At 48.2% G+C, this 17,934-nt stretch overlaps 4 protein-coding genes across 4 annotated transcripts; 2 read left to right on the plus strand and 2 right to left on the minus strand.

Moving 5' to 3' along the window:
• Window positions 1–4,756: 4,756 nt before the first annotated feature.
• VFPPC_10018 (thermolabile L-asparaginase) lies at window positions 4,757–5,830 on the plus strand (the record flags this gene model as incomplete). The annotated part of the gene is made up of 1 exon (XM_018288461.1): window positions 4,757–5,830. One exon carries the CDS (start codon window positions 4,757–4,759, stop codon window positions 5,828–5,830), a length of 1,074 nt encoding a protein of 357 aa, XP_018137885.1.
• A 148-nt stretch (window positions 5,831–5,978) lies between these two features.
• VFPPC_10017 (proteinase) lies at window positions 5,979–7,866 on the minus strand (the record flags this gene model as incomplete). The annotated part of the gene is made up of 2 exons (XM_018288460.1): window positions 5,979–6,950; window positions 7,018–7,866. 2 exons carry the CDS (start codon window positions 7,864–7,866, stop codon window positions 5,979–5,981), a joined length of 1,821 nt encoding a protein of 606 aa, XP_018137884.1.
• Window positions 7,867–8,299: 433 nt separating this feature from the next.
• Window positions 8,300–9,331, plus strand: VFPPC_10016 (homocysteine S-methyltransferase; the record flags this gene model as incomplete). The annotated part of the gene is made up of 1 exon (XM_018288459.1): window positions 8,300–9,331. One exon carries the CDS (start codon window positions 8,300–8,302, stop codon window positions 9,329–9,331), a length of 1,032 nt encoding a protein of 343 aa, XP_018137883.1.
• Window positions 9,332–9,380: 49 nt separating this feature from the next.
• On the minus strand, window positions 9,381–10,651 carry VFPPC_10015 (FAD dependent oxidoreductase superfamily protein; the record flags this gene model as incomplete). Its single annotated transcript, XM_022428686.1, has 3 exons — window positions 9,381–10,128; window positions 10,189–10,204; window positions 10,267–10,651. 3 exons carry the CDS (start codon window positions 10,649–10,651, stop codon window positions 9,381–9,383), a joined length of 1,149 nt encoding a protein of 382 aa, XP_022284053.1.
• Window positions 10,652–17,934: the final 7,283 nt, after the last annotated feature.

The following is a 17,934-nucleotide window of genomic DNA, read 5'->3' on the forward strand; positions in this document are numbered from 1 at the left end:
AAAATAGTAACTACATAGTGTTTCCTTGCTGTGGAGAATACGGCACCAGCTATCAGTATGGTTCAGAATGTATGAAACCCTGGTTGCCGGCCGCGGGACATGCTGACCATGGCTGGCCTCCTCATTAATGAAAGCCGAAGTAAGAATGGAGCCGGAAGTGCCGATCACAGATCCCGCTGGCTTTAGGGACAACTCCCTTTTCCTTATGAAGCGATCGGCAAATGGTGCTTAAACCCCTGTCTTGCAGTGACATTCGAACAGTAAGCAATATGTTGCCCGCATCCTCCTCTTCAGGCACCAATTTAAACCCATGCTCTTTACAAGGCAGCAACTTGAACGAGATTGAGGAATGATAGGTTTGGAATCATTGATCATGCGAGATGAATTGTTTGTCTCTACCTTCTATTTAGATGAGACGTGGTGGATTCGTTCCTTGGTGCCACGGCCTCGTCCGAATACTGGGCATCCAATGGTATGGAATCATGAAGTAAATCTGTCAAGGGACCTTACCAGGGGAAAGTTGTCGCCTGTGTCGTCTGTTCCTTTCCGAGTTACATATGGCCACCCCGGATTAGGTCGTTCATCAGCCCGTGCTTGAGAGGCCAAGCATAAACGAGCCGTAGCTCATTCAACCCAACTGCGCGAAAATACAGCTGAATCAGAAGCGGGGAAGCTATTATTGCTTCGTACATATTAACATCAATAGCGGTAGTTGAAACGTTGTGAACAAGAGGATGGTCTTCATGGGTCATTGTACCCTGCTCCACGGTGGGCGGGTATTCATGACCATAGACCCTTAGTCTCATTGTGTTGATTGCAGCTGTCACTTCGGGTATGTACTTTTATTCTTTTAAGTTAGCCGATAAGTTTACCTTATGTCGTATCACACCTAATCGACCCTTGCTTCGCCTCACCAATCTTATCCTCTCCTGCCTTATGCCTCGCTTCCCCTGACAACCCGATCCAAAGTCTAGGTCCACATCTCTATGATCATCTTTTGATTCATAGTTCTACCTCCCTACCATAGTTGCTTGCTTGCGATTTCGCCAGTTTTAAAATTGTAGGCATGATATCAACAGACTAACAAATCTGTCGCGGGGAATCAGTCCCGATAACTAGAACTAACTTCGTTCTATAAGATGATCGAATCTATCGTCCTGAAGTTTCTGAATATTTCCATTCTTGTTTTAATGTCTAGCATCTAATTTTTCGAATTTTGACTTCCCAATGCGTCTTTAGTGCAAACTCTCGTGCTCAGTTCTCGACCTCGTATAGCTTAGGAACGTTCAGATGTGTTGCCCAAGGCCATTGTTTAGGCGCTGCCTCTGGCTTGACCGGCTTGCTCGTCCTCAGTGTCATCATCTTCATAGCAGTCGTTCTTCGTCTGCTTAGCTGTTGCCCCTGTGATGTGCGTGTCAACCCATTGAAGGATTCCATTAGGCGGCGCTGGTTAAACCCCCGACGCTGAACGGCAGGTATTTATGAAATGGAGAATACTAACCAAATTCAGGCGCATTGCTGAGCAGTACAATCAGACTGTCAAAGTACCTATGAAAGAGGCTGGTTCCCCTCCTTTCGCTGTCGTGGACCTTCCTTTCTGATCATCGATATGTCACCAGATGTCATTAGGCGACATTGAATGTCGGCTCAATTAGAAGACATCCGTCAAACATCACTATAAAAGGGGTACTACTTTGTCCTCTGATTTGCATGATCAGGTCAACCAATTCATTGTCTGTCAGTCTCGGGCAAGCATAGCCATCCACCCATGCAGAGCATTTGGGATGCTCAACGATGCGCGCCACTTCGTCTCGCCATTGCATACTTTGTATACAATAATTTACTAAATATCACTTTATCTCACTTAGGACTTTTGAAATGCCATAGTTTGGACTAGGGCGAAACCGTTTTATCGGGAACAATGAAATAGGCCCTCATCCTGCCATCTAGGATACATAATAACACACCACAGACAATGCCATATCGAATGATTGGGCGGCTTTCATGGACACGACTTCTGGGGCTTAAGGCTGACCCATCACACATGAGGTGTTTTGTTTAAGGTTAGGTCTTGTACTGGCATATCCAAGTGTGCAAAACACTAGGACAATAGCGTAGAAATGTCCTGGACATTTGGTCGATGTAGTTGTGTTGACAGTACTTTTTGCGCCCGTGAATTCACACTGCTCTATAGGGTGGGTATTCAAGGGGAAAACAATCAAAATGGTATAGTCTTGTAATGAGTCTTCATGGTGGAATTTAGAGTCCATAAAGAAATCTGGTTTTGTGTGAGATGTCATTCCATTTCCGCTTCATTGATGCGGACAAACTCCATTCACTCAGTATTCAGTTCGCTACCTCTTTCGACGCGACAGCCGATTCATTTTGCAGACTTAATTGACTAGCAGATCAAAATCTTATGCACCCGATCCTATCTCCGTCTTCTACCAACACGCTTAATAATATCGTCAGCTCGACTGCCGACGAATTCAACGGCCCCCCAACCCACAAAGCCCCATTGAATTCTCACTCCGACACCCAGCCCACGAATTGAGTCGGCAGAAACATCCACGGAAAGCCATGGAGCACCAGGAACAATCGCACAGATCAAGATGCGGCCCCCAACACGGCAACGGGCCTCCAAACTAGCCGGCTACACATCAAACAGCCTAGGCAACTCGCCTGACAAATACGCAACCCTCACAAAACGAGCAATCAACTCCGGCCGAAAAGTCGAAAAGTCCGTTCCCACGCATTCAACGGAGACGGTGTGAAAAGTGGAGAAATACCTCGGCAACGGTCTCGTCGTGGCGTCCATCCGCATTGAAGATCTCCGCTCTTGAAATCGATAAAGTCATTGTGATGAAGGTTGGGCATGGTGGCGGGCTTTGCTGGGACAGGCTCTCCCTGTTTCATTGTACGGGTTAGTGCGACTCGGGGAAACATACAGAATGAGAAGGGAAGATTATAAATCGATTGCGGACATTGAAGTGGTGTTTTGATGGTTTGGCGGTTTGTGGGTATGCAATATCGGATTGCATGCGGAGAATAAATAGACTTCAATGACGCCATGGAGCAAACGCCATTGAGTTCAACTCACTGTTTCCGTTTAAATACTTGGTTTGATTCCTTAAAACTCATTTCATCACATCCAATTCCAACCATACAATCTCCATATCCCGTCCCAAAATGACTGCCAACAAAACTCTCGTCTACAAACAGGTGCCCAAGGGCCTTCCTGTCCCTGGGAAAGATCTCGTCATTGAAACCCGCGAAATCGATCTCGAGAGCCCACCCAAAGGCGGTCTGGTAGTTCAAGTTCTATACGCATCATTCGATCCGTACCTGCGCCCCAAGATGCGCGACCCCAGCATCAAGTCATACTCACCAGCTTTTATCCCCAACGACCCCATTGTCAATGACACTGTTTCCAAGGTTTTGAAGAGCGACAGCCCCGACTTCAAGGAGGGTGACATCATCAAGGTTTACGGCCCCATTGCCGAGTATGCCGCCATCACAGACATCAAGGCCCAGCGAGTGCTCAAGGTCCAAAACCCACACAACTTGGACCTCTCTGTCTTCACCGGTGCCCTGGGCATGCCTGGCCTCACTGCCTGGTCGAGTTTGTACAAGATTGGAAAGCCCAAGGACGGAGAGACCATTTTCGTTTCATCTGCCGCTGGAGCGGTTGGCCAACTCGTCGGCCAGATTGCCAAGAAAGAGGGATTGACTGTCATTGGATCCGTGGGCTCAGATGAGAAGCTGGACTTTATCGTCAAGGAGCTCGGGTTTGATGCTGGCTTCAATTATAAGAAGGAGAAGCCTGGTGAGGCTTTGAAGCGCCTTGCACCCAACGGCATTGACATTTACTATGACAATGTTGGCGGTGAGCACCTCGAGGCTGCTCTTGACAGCATCAATGTCTTTGGACGAATTGTAGCCTGTGGAATGGTAAGTTTGTTGTCTGCATACAAATTGTGAATGTTGTGACTAACAATGGTATTACAGATCAGCCAATACAATAACGCTGGCGAGGCGCACGGCATCCGCAACCTCTTTCACATGATTGGAAAGCAGCTCACCATGCAGGGTTTCATTGTTGGCAACCCGGAGTTTGGCCCTACTTATTACAGGGAACACCAGCAGAAGCTGCAGCAGTGGCTGGCGGATGGTAGCTTCATAGCGAAGATGTCTTATACGGAGGGCATTGAGCATGCTGCTGAGGGATTGGTTGGCATTTTTGAAGGAAAGAACTTTGGTAAGGCTGTTTTGCGAATCAAGGCATAAAAGATAGACCCGAATACATGAGAAACATGTAGGACTTGGACTCGTTGAATTGAAATGAGATATGATCGACTACATTGAAGGCACTGTGTGAGTCATGATGTGAGTGAGTGAAGTTGGAATGACACTTTCGCTCTGGGAAGGAAAGCAATTGCAATTGGTCGTCATTTCAAGCTACTGCACAATACGCATGCTTATTCCCAAGATGAGACTGCCGGTTAGAAATGGAAACCTCCGGATAATCATCACCATGACACCAACTTGCTTGTGGGTCATATTACAAACTAGTCTTGACCCAGTGACATCAAATTCGCGGGGTCACCGACATCGCTGATAAGAGTTTTAAGATATTAATCTCAATATCCGTTCACATAGCCGAAACTTGATCTGGTTCAAACACTAGAAGTCACGACAAATAGTTTTGAGAAACTTGCAAACACACCACCGTCTAACAAGCCTCAACAACCCAGGCATGACTCGACCCAATCTCGACGACGATTACATTGTCTGCGACAGAAATGGCATTATTGAAAACAGACATCTCATCCATGCGGCAGTCGTTGATTCTAACGGCAAACTCCTCTTCTCAATCGGCAACCCATCCCGCCTCACGCTGATCCGCTCGTCCGTGAAACCGGCACAAGCTCTCGCCGTAGCAGAATCCGGTGCATTTCAGAAATATGGATTCGAAGAGAAAGACATTGCACTTTGTTGTGCGTCTCACAGCAGCGAAGAAGGGCATATTTCTCGCGCGAGGAGCATGCTAGCCAAGTCCGGGTGCGACGAGAGCCATCTTCGCTGTGGAGGACATCCTGCGCTGACGCCGCAGATGAACAATGCGTGGATTAAGAGTGGTTTTGTTGCTACGCCTGTGTTTAGCAACTGCTCTGGCAAGCATGCTGCTTTCTTGGCGGCTGCAAAGGCAATAGGTCGTTCTACGGATGGGTATCACCAACTGGAGCATCCGATACAGCAACGAGTGAAGGAAATAGTCGAGGACTTGACAGGTCTATCACCAGATGAGGTGAAATGGGGTGTAGATGGATGCAACATGGCTGCTCCGGCTGTCCCTCTTCAAAGCCTAGCCGTGTTGAATGCAGAGTTTGCGAACGCGGCGGATCTAGTTGCGCAAGGAGGTGATGTCTCTCCACGGAGAAGGGAAATGGCACGCATCTTCAATGCCATGTCGTCTTATCCGGAAATGGTGGGAGGCGAGGGCCGGTTCTGCACGTTGCTGATGAAGGCGTTTAATGGGCATTTGATAGGAAAGGTTGGCGCTGATGCCTGTTACGGAATTGGCGTGCGAGCATCGCATGTGCCGAAGAGGCTGGGGATTGATGGGCCGATTGGTATCGCGGTCAAGGTTGAGGATGGGAATATGGATGTGCTGTATGCGGCTGTGGCAGAGCTTTTGGATAGGTTGGACTTGGGGACGAAGGAGATGAGAAGTGTGTTGGATGGGTTTCACTACAAGACGATATTGAATACTGCTGGGGTTGTTACGGGAGAGTATGCGTTTCCATTCTTGTTAAAGATGGAGGTGTAGCATATGCTTTCCATTTACATGGATATGGAGGGCAGCATTTTGGGACTTGTATGTAGATGACTGGATGATTGTGCGTTTGGGTTTCGGCTCCATTATACGAGCCATGTACAGTATACATTAAAGGAGTCCAGGATGTGGATTCAATGTCCTAGTTGGCTTTTCTGCTGTCCATCGTGCTGGTGGCCGTTGACCAAACTCCCAACATGCTATGCCGATTCTTTAACGCAACGCCTTCAACATCACAACCAGTATCCCAAGGTCCACACCGAACATGACAACTGACCTCGTTCGGCACCTTGCCAGTCTCAAAGTAATCAGCTATATGCTTACTCAAACACGAACTCTCCCCATTGACAAGCGCACAGTGTCCCAGGCTCTCCTGAATCACGAGCCCAGCACCGGGATACTTCTTGACCATTTTGCGCGCCCCAGCAAGAGGCGTCACTGGATCCAGCCGATTCGAGACAAAGAGTATAGGAGCAGCTGGCTTCCCGGGCGTCACCCTTGGATCATGCTTAGGTGTGCCAAATGGACCCTTGAAAGTCCATTTCGGCTTGAACGGCCATCTAGCGCATGTGAAGCGGATGGTACTCCAATACGGCGCCGCAATAGGCGACAAGTCGAGTAGGTCTTTGAAGTAGGAATGCCACCAAGTGATGGACTCTTGAGAAACATCAGATCCGTCGCCGCATACCACTCCATTCCTACTATCGAGACCTGAGGACCCTTGAACGGGCTGGTTATCTTTGGGGCAACCGTTTACGGGTTTCGAGATGATGTTCATGTCTAGCATCCTTGTTGCGAGGCTAGTGTAATTACCGGACATGCCGTCTTCTAGAACAGACGCAAGGTCCTTGAATGTCTGGATCGGTTTGTAGAGGCTGTATAGAATTGCGCGGCCTACTTCAGCGCGCGTGATGATGAATGTAGTTCCTTGGACGGTCACTATCTTGGGTGATTGTTCGAGGTTGGTAAACCATTTCGAGAATCGAGACTTGATGTCAGATGCGGATGCATCACTTTGCTGGACCATGCGACATTTTGATGAGCCGGCCTTGAAGCAGCCGTTGATGAAGCTGTCTACTATGTTGTCGGTGTCAATAAGACTGAGTGCGTAGCCCTAAGACTTTGTTAATACAGCTTTCAGTAGCATCTTGACTGGCATTGCAAGGCATTGAAGGGCTTACCTGACCGGCCACAAAATCTTCCGCATCAACAACTCCATCGAGAACAATTCGTCCAATCCGCTCAGGAAACATTGATGCAAGAACGTTACCCAGAACAGTCCCATATGAGAACCCCCAGTATTGAACACGGTTCACATCCTTCATCGCTCTCTTACGCAGCTCTGTGCGCGTCGAATCATCACTACTAGCAGGCTGATCCTTTGCCCTAGCTTCCTCAATTTTATCTACCAATTCAACAATGTCGCGAGCAACACTTGCAGTGCTCATGTACTCAAAAATGCCCCCTTCAAGTCGATCATCCGCCTCTTTGCACCGCTTGCCATAGACGTCTTGCAAAGCCAGACCATATGGAATGGCTTCAAGGCCTTGAAAACTTGCGCCATTTGCCCTCGTCTCGAATGTAGAGACAATGCGATCTAGCGTGTTATCGGGGAAGCAATTCGCGGCAGGCTCACTGTTTCCTACCCCACGAGGATCAAATGAGATGATTTCATAATGTCGTTTCCCAGGTTTGTCAGCTACACTGCGCAGTTTATGGCCGAAATCTACCACGAATTCTGTGCCAGGTTCTCCAGGACCGCCGGGGTTTGTGATGATTGCGCCGCCAAAGGTTGGGTCGGTTTCCGCAACCACAGCTGGTAACTTGATGATGGGAATGGTGACTGTGTGATTGCTTTTGTTGTCTAGCCAATTGAGTGGTAGAATGAGACGGGCGCACTTGAATTCATCGTAGCAGTCGTGATAGACTAGGTTGCGATTCGGAAATATGTTGCGCCAATTGAGGTCTTGTGAGGATGCAGCCCCATTGATCGCCAGCAGTGTCGGAAGCAAATGTGTGAGTTTTCGCATACTGAATGAGAGTTTGTTTCACCTCATATTTGGGGGTTAAATTTGTTTCATTCTTGGAACTCGAGATGTTAAAGTTGATTTGTGTTGAAGCTTAAATTAAGCGTTATGGTCAACTGGTAACCAGCGATGAGCTGATACTGTACCCGAGAGGAACGCTAGCAGGGTGATGAAGTACTGCCAAGGTTCTCAGATATAGTTGTCAGATACAGCATCCAAGTTATGGGAGTAGGAGTTACTTTAGTAGGTCTATTTAATAAGGAACAATGCTTCAACTTGCAATTCTATGAGCCAAGACGTATTTACCCTCTGCTTTATCTTGCCCAAACTCATCTCATCACGACATGGATTGTGGGTCCATCAACTAAATCCTCGATTCTGCCGCAAACAAAGTCAAAAGCTACCTCAACCTTCTCAACTCCTTCAACAACTCACCATGGCGCCAATACTCATACTAGACGGCGGCCTCGGCACATCTCTAGAACAAGAATACAACGTCAAATTCAGTCCATCCACACCTCTTTGGTCATCCAATCTCCTCGTCTCTGACCCCAGCACTCTTCTCCAATGCCAGAGCGACTTCGGCCAAGTTCCAGTTGACGTCCTCCTCACTGCAACCTATCAAGTCTCCATCAAAGGGTTCGGCGACACGAAAAATTCTCATTATCCAAATGGAATCTCTTCGTCGGAAATTCCTCAATTCCTGGAAACTGCTGTCAACGTCGCGGAAAAGGCCACTCAGGGACACAACAGCACCATTGCGCTGAGTCTTGGCCCATATGGAGCTTGCATGATCCCCAGCCAGGAATACAGTGGCAAATACGACGAGGGGCACGATTCTCAACAAGACCTGTGTAACTGGCACAGTGAGAGATTGAAGCTATTCGGAAAAGTGCAGGATTTATCTACGCGTATTGGATACATTTCCATGGAGACGATCCCCCGCGTCGATGAGATTGCAGCAATGAGAAAAGCCCTGGATTCGGTGCCAGAGCTGCAGGGTGTGCCATTCTGGATGTCCTGCCTGTACCCTGGCGATGATGAGTTGTTGCCCAGTGGAGAAACTCCAGAAGTCGCCTTACGGACAATGTTTGACCGTCAAGTTGCAAAATCCGTGCCCTGGGGAGTGGGCATCAACTGTACCAAGGTGTGGAAGCTTACTTCGCTCTTAAAGAAGTACGAATCTGCCATTGAGAATCTGGTTGACGATGGAGCTCTGCAGGAATGGCCTGCGTTGGTGCTCTACCCGGACGGGACAAATGGAGAGGTTTACAACACTGTCACGCAAGTGTGGGAAGTACCGGACAATGCAAAGGGCGTGAAGAGAGTTCCATGGGAGGAACAACTTGCCGAGGTGGTTCGCGGAACAGAGAGCAGAGGGAACTGGAAGCAGATTGTAGTTGGAGGTTGCTGTATGGCTAGTTCAGAGGACATAGCAAGGCTACGACAAGTTTTGCTAGCGACGTAATATCACCAGCTAACTGATACACAAATACTTCAAGGCCCGAAGACATCCATCACAAGGCAAGTCCACTTACATCTACACTTGTTTCCTTGCCCGCCATCATCTCCGCCATCACACGCCCCGTACCCAAGCTCATCAAGATGCCCCAGGGCCCATGACCAACCGCAATAAAGACACCACCCTCCTCACCAGTCCTTGTCTTGATGCCAATCTGTTCGTCTGTCAACCTTCCAATATATGGCGTCCCCCTCTCCGTAACAGGTCGAAAGCACAGTCCTGTCCTCATAGTCTGTAGCTCTTCGTCGCTGCTTACAAGCGCCTTTGCCATCTGTTTCAATTGTGTGAGTGACTCGTCTTCTCTCTTTGAACCAGTGGCCAACGGCGGTAAGGGGATGCTCATCGAGTTGACGCCAGCAAAGTATACCACACCGCCTGACCGGGAGCCAAATTCGGGAGATGACCCGTCGGCCAAGGTTGCAAAGACGATGTGGTTAGTATCATTCGGAACATTGGGCTTTTTCACTACGAGGGAGTGACCTGCCATGGGATAGACTGGTATATTGATGGAGGAGGATTTGAAGAGTGATTTGAACACTTGTGGTGTCCAAGCGCCTGCTGACAAGAGAATTCTTGTAGTCGGAATCTCTGTTTCCGTAGACGAATTAGTGTATCCGATGCAAACGCACGAAAGTTCGTCTTGAACATCGGTTCCAATGGAGAGAACAGTAGCTGGATGATGGACCTGGACGCCTTCTCGCTTGCACTTGTGCAAGAGGAATTGGCAGAGTTTCAGAGGATCCCTGTCTTGTCAGCGTGACCGTAGGATGAAGTCGGCATATTAATGCAAGACTGCGACTTACAAAATCGCAGTCTGTTCTTTATCGTCAATCAAAGCAACTTCGTCACCGTCAACCCTCTTCAACCACGCCGGTGCATACTCGTCACCTTGTTGTCCAGCGTTCCTGATGGCACGACTCCCTTTTCCATCCAGTCCTTAGCACCATCCTCACTGCGGGCTTTTGTGTCAGTCCGAGTATATCTCAGGCTTGTCGTCTTGGTGTACTCCCAATTTTCTCGTCCACCTTCCTGCTCTGCTAGTTTTTGGTGCTCATCGAAACTGAGAGTTGCCAGGGCTGATACGCTGGGATCAAAGTAGAACCAATTGCTTTTGGCGAGAAAGCCACCTGCATAGCCAGATGCGGAAGCGAATAGTTCGGGCGATGAGTCGACGACGTGGATGCTTGATCCGGGCTGGTGCTGCGATAGGTAGTATGCTGTTGAGAGGCCAATGATGCCTCCGCCGACTATGACGGTCGAGGCCATTGCATACCAGTAATCTGGACGAAATGAAATAGCTTGGTTCGTCTAAGTTCCGAGCCTTTTGGCAAGAGTGTTATTCGAGACGGTTGTTTTTGATGACGTAGTCTCTGGTCAATTTAAAATCCGGGTACCAGCTTCTGACAATCGACAACTTGATGTAATGTCATGCGGGGTTGACTTAGCTTCCGCAAACTCTATTGTCATCTCGACGTTTCCATTCATATGCATCTTGCCTGAAAAGAATCATTACTTTAACACTTTGGTTCTGTTTCTGCCTCTTAGTCTCTTGCAACTGAGCATCTGTTACAAGGTCTAGCAGATTCCGCTACCTTCTTCTCATAGTCCATCCGACCGAGTAGACAGGACCAGCTGGTGCAGGGATGCAAGGTCAAAAATGCAAAGCCCTCCATTTTTATCACCTATGTTGTACCGCTGAAGAACAATCATGACGAAGGGTTTGAAATGGCTAAAGATGAGATTACGACAAGCAACCCTTTGCGACCGTTACGGGTAACTGGTATGATGGTGTGTTTAGGCTGTGTTCAACCAATGTTCTGGCATGACCATGTATCCACGCCGGATCGTCCGGATACGCCACAGACCACAAATTGCGAAGTACATCTCTCTTTACCTCTAACCGGAGACTAATTCGAGAGACAATACAAATTGTTCCTGGATTTGAGGAATTTTGTAAAGTCCCGAGCCCCGGGTGTATCGGCACCCGGAGAGCAATCAACTCGGCGCTTCTCTCTCAGCTCGTTCGTAAACGCACTTAAGTGTGCAAAAAACATTGCTAGCACAACCAATTACAAGAAGTGCCACACCCCCAGACGTCTTTAGCCGCGTAGAAACTGCCATGAACGGATGCAGGATCCGGGGTTGGCCAATGGTTTTGTTCTTTCAAGTTATGTTTAACCTTAACGGCATGCGGATTGCTATTCCTCCGCCGTTATGTGAATCGGGCCGTCGTTGAGCATTCACAGCACAGCTCTTCTGGATGGTGGTAATCTCATAATGGCAATAGTTGACGATGCGGGCTTCATTCTCATCGAGCAAGTTGATCGTGCGAGTAACTGACAACGCGAGAGATACAGAGGTCTTTGAGGCTCTGGTGAGGCTTATAATTAAGACAATATAAAACACGAAAATGGATATGAGTATTAAACAGATATGGAATAATTTTGAAGTTCTTTGCCGTCTGCTTGCAACTTTGAAACTTACAAATTCTGTACATCTTAGAAGGTTGGGGCCTCGAAGAGGTCGATCCCCTCAAACCATGGCCTAACATTGAGACCGAACACCGAAGGTGTGGTAATACACAATGTTCAACTACATGCTTCAATTCCGGCGAGAGGCTACTACATCTCGAGTTCTGTCCCGGCCCTTGTAATATAAATATAAGCCAAAGGAGTTTTCTTTCCTGCCTCTATTCATCGCATACTCGTCTTCATTAAAAAGACATTCAATCTACACTAGCAATTGCAACGGAAAATGCACATTTACAAACTTCTCCCCGTTTTAGCTGGACTTTCGCTGGCCCTTCCAGCATCGGAGCCTGAATCCGGCTCACTTGTTGCGAAATCCATCAAAGATATATGCCGAAGTACAATCCGTTCGCTTTGTCACTTGAGAAACTTCAGCTACTAACGAACTTTTAGCAAATTGTATCAAGTCCTGCTGCAAGACACATGGATGCAACGGGTACTTGAGCTGTGGAAGGTCACTGGTACGTCTCTTAGTTCGCTTTCACTGAACATCCTGGCACGGTTGTCACTCGATATACATCACTAAGATCTCATTAGTGCTCTTCTATTGATAACGTCTGCCACTGCTACTGCGGATATGGTTAAAGGCCTCTGATGAATACATGAATGGCAATAGTAAGGTTATTCATCTGAAGGTTGACGTCAACTTCTTTTATTATTCCTTCAGCATGTCGTTTTTAAAAAATAGCCAGAAAGCCACTAATAATAAAAAATAATTGCAAGAAAGTAAGACTGCACTTAATACTTTAGAATGCACCAATAGTATCTTGGCGACTACATTGTATCTAATTTAAAATGGAGAGTCCTTTGAAATCACGAAATATGTTCGGTATGTTCTAGGGTGGCTGTCGAATTTCGAAGCCGTTGATTCATTTCGACCTTGACCTGGACTTCTATGCCATTGGTGATTATGAGTGAGATGGCCTTGGCGTTACCATACTTGGCGGCGACGTGGAAGGGAGTTCTGTTGTCCCTGGTCTTCCAATGCATTCCCCGATGCTTAGAGCGACCCGACTCGACGTCCTCAGACTCCTGAGTGTTTTGGAAGGGAAGACGTTTGTTCAATCCCATTTAAAATTGTGCCCAGGATCACTTGTGCCTCCCCAGATTTATCACCTTGGCCCGCGCCATGGTCGATTTGGACGGCGCTAAGGAGCAAGTGCCAGCGGACACAGTCGTCTGTCCCCGGATCCGGTGTTGTTTGCTCTCGGACCTCACCCGCTAGAAAACATTTGATATCGCAAGGGACGGTCCGAGACCCTTTGATGTTGGTTACACAAATTGAAACAAAGAGACTTGGTTTCAAAATGGCATCGCGAGAGGATCAGAGCTCAAGGGACAGAGCCAGAGGTCGGGCATAAATAGAGTCCCAAGACGTCAGCTAGATTGAACAGAATCAAGAACCTTCAAGAAGTATATCTGAGTAGAGTTGTATTTGCTCTAAGCCCAGAACACTACCCGTGTCACACTCGCCGCAACCGCGACAACCACAGCGAGCCCTCTGCATCCACCCTGACCAGCCCCAATTGTCGATGTTGAACGAACTCAATGTCACCATCATGTAACGACATGTCCGGGCAATCCAAACAGGCAGCAGCATTGTGGGACGCAGCCTATGACCAGTTGAAGGCCGAGGAAGGGGACCTGGTTGAAGAATATGAGTCGATCGTGTCCAGCTACTCGAAGGCGTATGTTGAAGTTAATCCCCTTTCTCATCGATCCTCTCTCAACGAGATATACTGCAATGGCAGTGCACAAAACGATCGTCAGGCGAGACGCACACAGATGGACAAAATTATTCGCATCTGGCTAGAAGAGCCCTGCCAGGCCGAGGACAACGAAACCGACGAGGACAGTGAGACGTGGCACCCCAGAAAGATTCTGCCGAAGACAGTCCCCGAAGCCTTAGAGGCTTCTCTTGCGTGGTTTACTTCGTGTCTTGCCGTGGAGGTGTGTGGTTGACTCCCTCCTTTCGTGTTGTAGTGCAATTCTGACCAGATTCTGCTTCCCAGGCAATGCTACATCCCCTAGTTCCAGCATATGCCGCTGAGGCACAAATCATCGCAGTCGTGTCACGAATAAAATGGTACGTCGAGTTGTCAAAACTTGTTGAGGGACAAGATGGCATCGGCTTGGACTATTCTTTGAATGCCCCGGGACAGCACAAGCACATAATAAAGCTCTACAAAGCCATTCTTTTGTTTGAGATATACGTTACATCTAGGCTTCACCGATTTGCTCCACAACTCAATCAGCAGCAAGAATTCAACTCAAGCCAGCTTGAAAAGTATGCCAATGACATCCAACGCCGAGAACAGGACCTCCGGGACAACTTTAACTGGAAGGAGTCACAAGCCAAGCTCACTCAGCTGCTCAAGACTAACACAAAGAAGCCCCCGGGGGATCCGTTGGACAAGTGGTTCGTAGAAAGGCAGCCGGAGCCAATGTCACTTGGTGGCAACGGCCACGGTCTTGACCTTTTCAAATTGGCATGTACCGCACCGGAATACAAGCCATTTTTTGACTGGAGCGCCAACAGTACTTGCCGCGTACTTTGGGTACATGGTGCGTCCGGCGCTGGCAAGACAGCGCTTCTGCAGACGGCCGTGCGTATCTTGTCTAGTAGTGACATCAGCATGAATAATCGGAGCAGCGTCAAAAACGTCGCCTATTACTTTTGGATGAAATGCCATGGGGAGAGAGACAGAGAGAGTAAGTTGAGGTGGCAGTGTAGATAGTTATGATGCCCAAGGTTCCCCAATCAACAATGCCTAACAACGTTCAAAGCAGACGAAGCATACAATTTCTCCCTTAAACGCAGGCGAAACATAGAAGGTTTTATAATAAAAATGACTAAGACTGAGATGCTCATGGCTGCCCCAAGACCCTTCAACGACTTACTATGAAAAGGCAACAACAACTTACTTAGGGCCCGGACCAAACAAGGTTGAACCACATCCTCCAATGTCGACATGGCACTAGACCATGGACGTGCGGCAAATCGTGAAAAGAAACTCCTGAGCTCATCTCTAACTGGTCTGAAGCTTCGAGGTGGCGTTATGTTTTCGGAAGCCATGCCCTGAGAAGGGTGCATTGAACGAGCCATGCTTTGAAAGTTTTCTGTACTGTTGCGATGTGGTTGGCCGCCTAGGCGCACAGCTCTCCCAGGCACAACAAAGGCGAAGTGTGATGTTATCGAGGCGGGGATCTCAACAAAGTACGATAATGGCCAGCCTAGCTTCCGGATTTAAACCGTTTGTTCTTGATGCCATTCAACTCTTCCAGCAACTCCCGAGTTACTCTGACAGTGTTATATGGCAGCTCGTCCTGGAATTTCCAACATGACACAGTCAAACAATGATACATGGTTGCCTCTGGTGCGCCTTGGAGACATCAGCTATGTTGCTGTTCTTCACGTTGGCGTCAGTTTTCGCTCCCTCATAACGACCTTGGTCTGATCATCACTGACCAGACATTTCTTTGTAATACAGCTTGAGCTTCAAAGTCTTGCACCTGGCTTGGCTCCCAGCGAACAAAATTTGAAGCCTGTCATCGTCGTCTCTGTTGATCAGAATTCATCCCAGAAGACACTTCTAGACTTGATTGACTCTTTTCAGCCTCCCAGGGATGATGTCTTCTCAAGTGGCTTCTTGACAGATACAGTCATAGTACAGGGCGATGCTCAAGACTTCGAACGCGTTCGAGACGCATGGTCAGCCCTTAATCCCAATCCTGTCACCGGATCCTGGGCACCAAGTCAGCTCCTGTTGGTGGCGAAGCCTGAGCGCCAAACTCCCAATGGCCCTTATTTCCTAGGCAAGGGTCTTCAACTTTATCAAGCTTGGCGGCTTGTATCCAGACATACAAGATAGCTTTGTCACAGCCCTCCACCCGTCCTCGCAAGGGTCATACAAGTTCCAACCTCTTAATGCGCGCTTGGGTGGGATCTGGACGCCAATTGCGGTGCCCAGTAGGCTGTATAGCGTGACAACACCATCGAAACCGCTTGCTGGACTACGGTTCAATTAAAGACAATTTCAAACTGTCAGGTATCATGGGAACCCAGTCTAATCGTGCCTGGTGCGAGCTATACGACGGACAGCCTGAGAACGAAACTGCCGCTTACGTCAAGACGCTTGTTGATCTTGGTGCCGTCTTTGTAGGGACGACCAAGATGTGCTCTTTTGCACCTGGTGAAGAGGCAACGGATCAATGGATCGACTTCCACGCTCCCTTCAATCCCTGAGGCGATGGCTACCAGACCCCATCTGGCAGTTCGACAGGGGCGGGAACTAGCCTTGCCACGTATGATTGGCTTGACTATTCCGTCGGTACGGACAGTATGTGGTTTCCTTCTCCTTAGTTTGCAACCAGCAACTAACCAATTTGAAGCTACTGGGAGTATTCGATGGCCTGCGGCGTGGTGTGGACTTTTCGGTCTCCGGACGACGTGGAAAGAAGAAGCAATGGATGGTGTGTATGCAGCTTGCAGGTATGAGCGATCTTCCATCATTTTGAATATATGACTTACTCCGTTTCAAGGTTTATGGACACGGTAGGGCTGCTTTCCAGAAGCATCGATGGAATGTAGACACTGGTCAAGACGACGATATCGAGCGTTGGAGCAGAGGTTGACGACAAACTGGTTCGTACCTCACTAAGAGTTATGGAAGGACGTCATAGATCCAGCTAACGCAGCATTAGCTTCCCTCAGAAATATTGTACCCAGAAGACTTATTCCCCATGGCTAACACGGAGCAACAAGCGCTAGTGGATCGCTTTGTCGGCGATTTAGAAGCCTCCTTGGGCATCAAGGCGACAAGGATGACCATCGCCGATCGATGGCTCCAATTTATTCCTGAGGAAGCTAATGGAAAGACGATAGAGGAGTTTTTGGACAAGGTTTTACCTGGCTTGCACTTAAACACCTCTACTGCAGTAAAGGGACTAACAGAACTTAGGTTGCGTACAATCCGTTTTACTATGATGGGCTTCACGAGTTTGACAACTTCCAAAGGGAGTACGAGGGGAAATTCGGCAAGCCGGTTTACGTAGGCCCTTATATGCGGTGGAAATGGTATATTTACTTCATTTAACTCACCCTGGCGACGACATCAAATGTACTTACCCCCTCTTAGGGACCGAGGCGCCGAAGTGACCAAGGAAATGAAAGACAAATCTCTGCAAAACGTGGAGGTTTATCGCCGCTGGTTTAAAGAGAATATCTTTCACGCCACTCAGAATGGCGGCACATCGGCCATTATGCTTATGCCTGGCGGTAACGGTGTGCCCAAGTATCGTGATGATCCGAACGGGTAGCTACGATTGTGCGTAGCTAATTCCTTGAAAGTCCTCCAGGCCCGGCTAGTGCGTTCTCCTGGAACTATATCGCTTCCGTCCAAGGTCTACCACAGCTAGTTAGCCCGAGTAAGTCTCAACTACGATACTATTTTATAAGGCTAGGCTAACCTGTTCCGTGCTCAGTTGGGCATATAACTTATGACTCGAGAGTATCTAAGCGTGTGGAGCAACTTCCGGTTGTGGGCACAATCATCGGCGCTCCAGGTAATTTTTGCAGATGTAATAGTATATTAAAACAACTTAGCTGACAGTATTAATATAGGTAGCGACTTGATGCTTGTTGACATAGTGAACAATGCTCTTGAGCGAGCTGGTAGGCCAACAAGAGTTCTCACTGGGCGTAACATGTTTGCAAATCCCGACACCAACGAGTAGGGGAGTCCGGACTGGTCCCAAAGCATGAGCCATGAGCCTGCAGTAGTGTGGCTCGCTTGGAGAAACTTGAACTTGGTTCATGATCAATGTGTAGTCATGCTCCTGCTTGAGAAAGTGACGTGGCTAGGCTCAAAACTTGATACACCGCGGTTACTAGTTCATCTCGCTTAGACTCTACAATATCTTGTAATTTGGCCGAATAAGTGAATGACGGCAGAATAGAACAGGTATGAACACGTAAGAATTGAGTCCATCCAACGCGACTTTTGACATCTTTACAAATCA

This window comes from Pochonia chlamydosporia, chromosome 4 (genome assembly GCF_001653235.2).
Source record: "Pochonia chlamydosporia 170 chromosome 4, whole genome shotgun sequence".
Classification (NCBI taxonomy): Eukaryota; Fungi; Ascomycota; class Sordariomycetes; order Hypocreales; family Clavicipitaceae; genus Pochonia; species Pochonia chlamydosporia.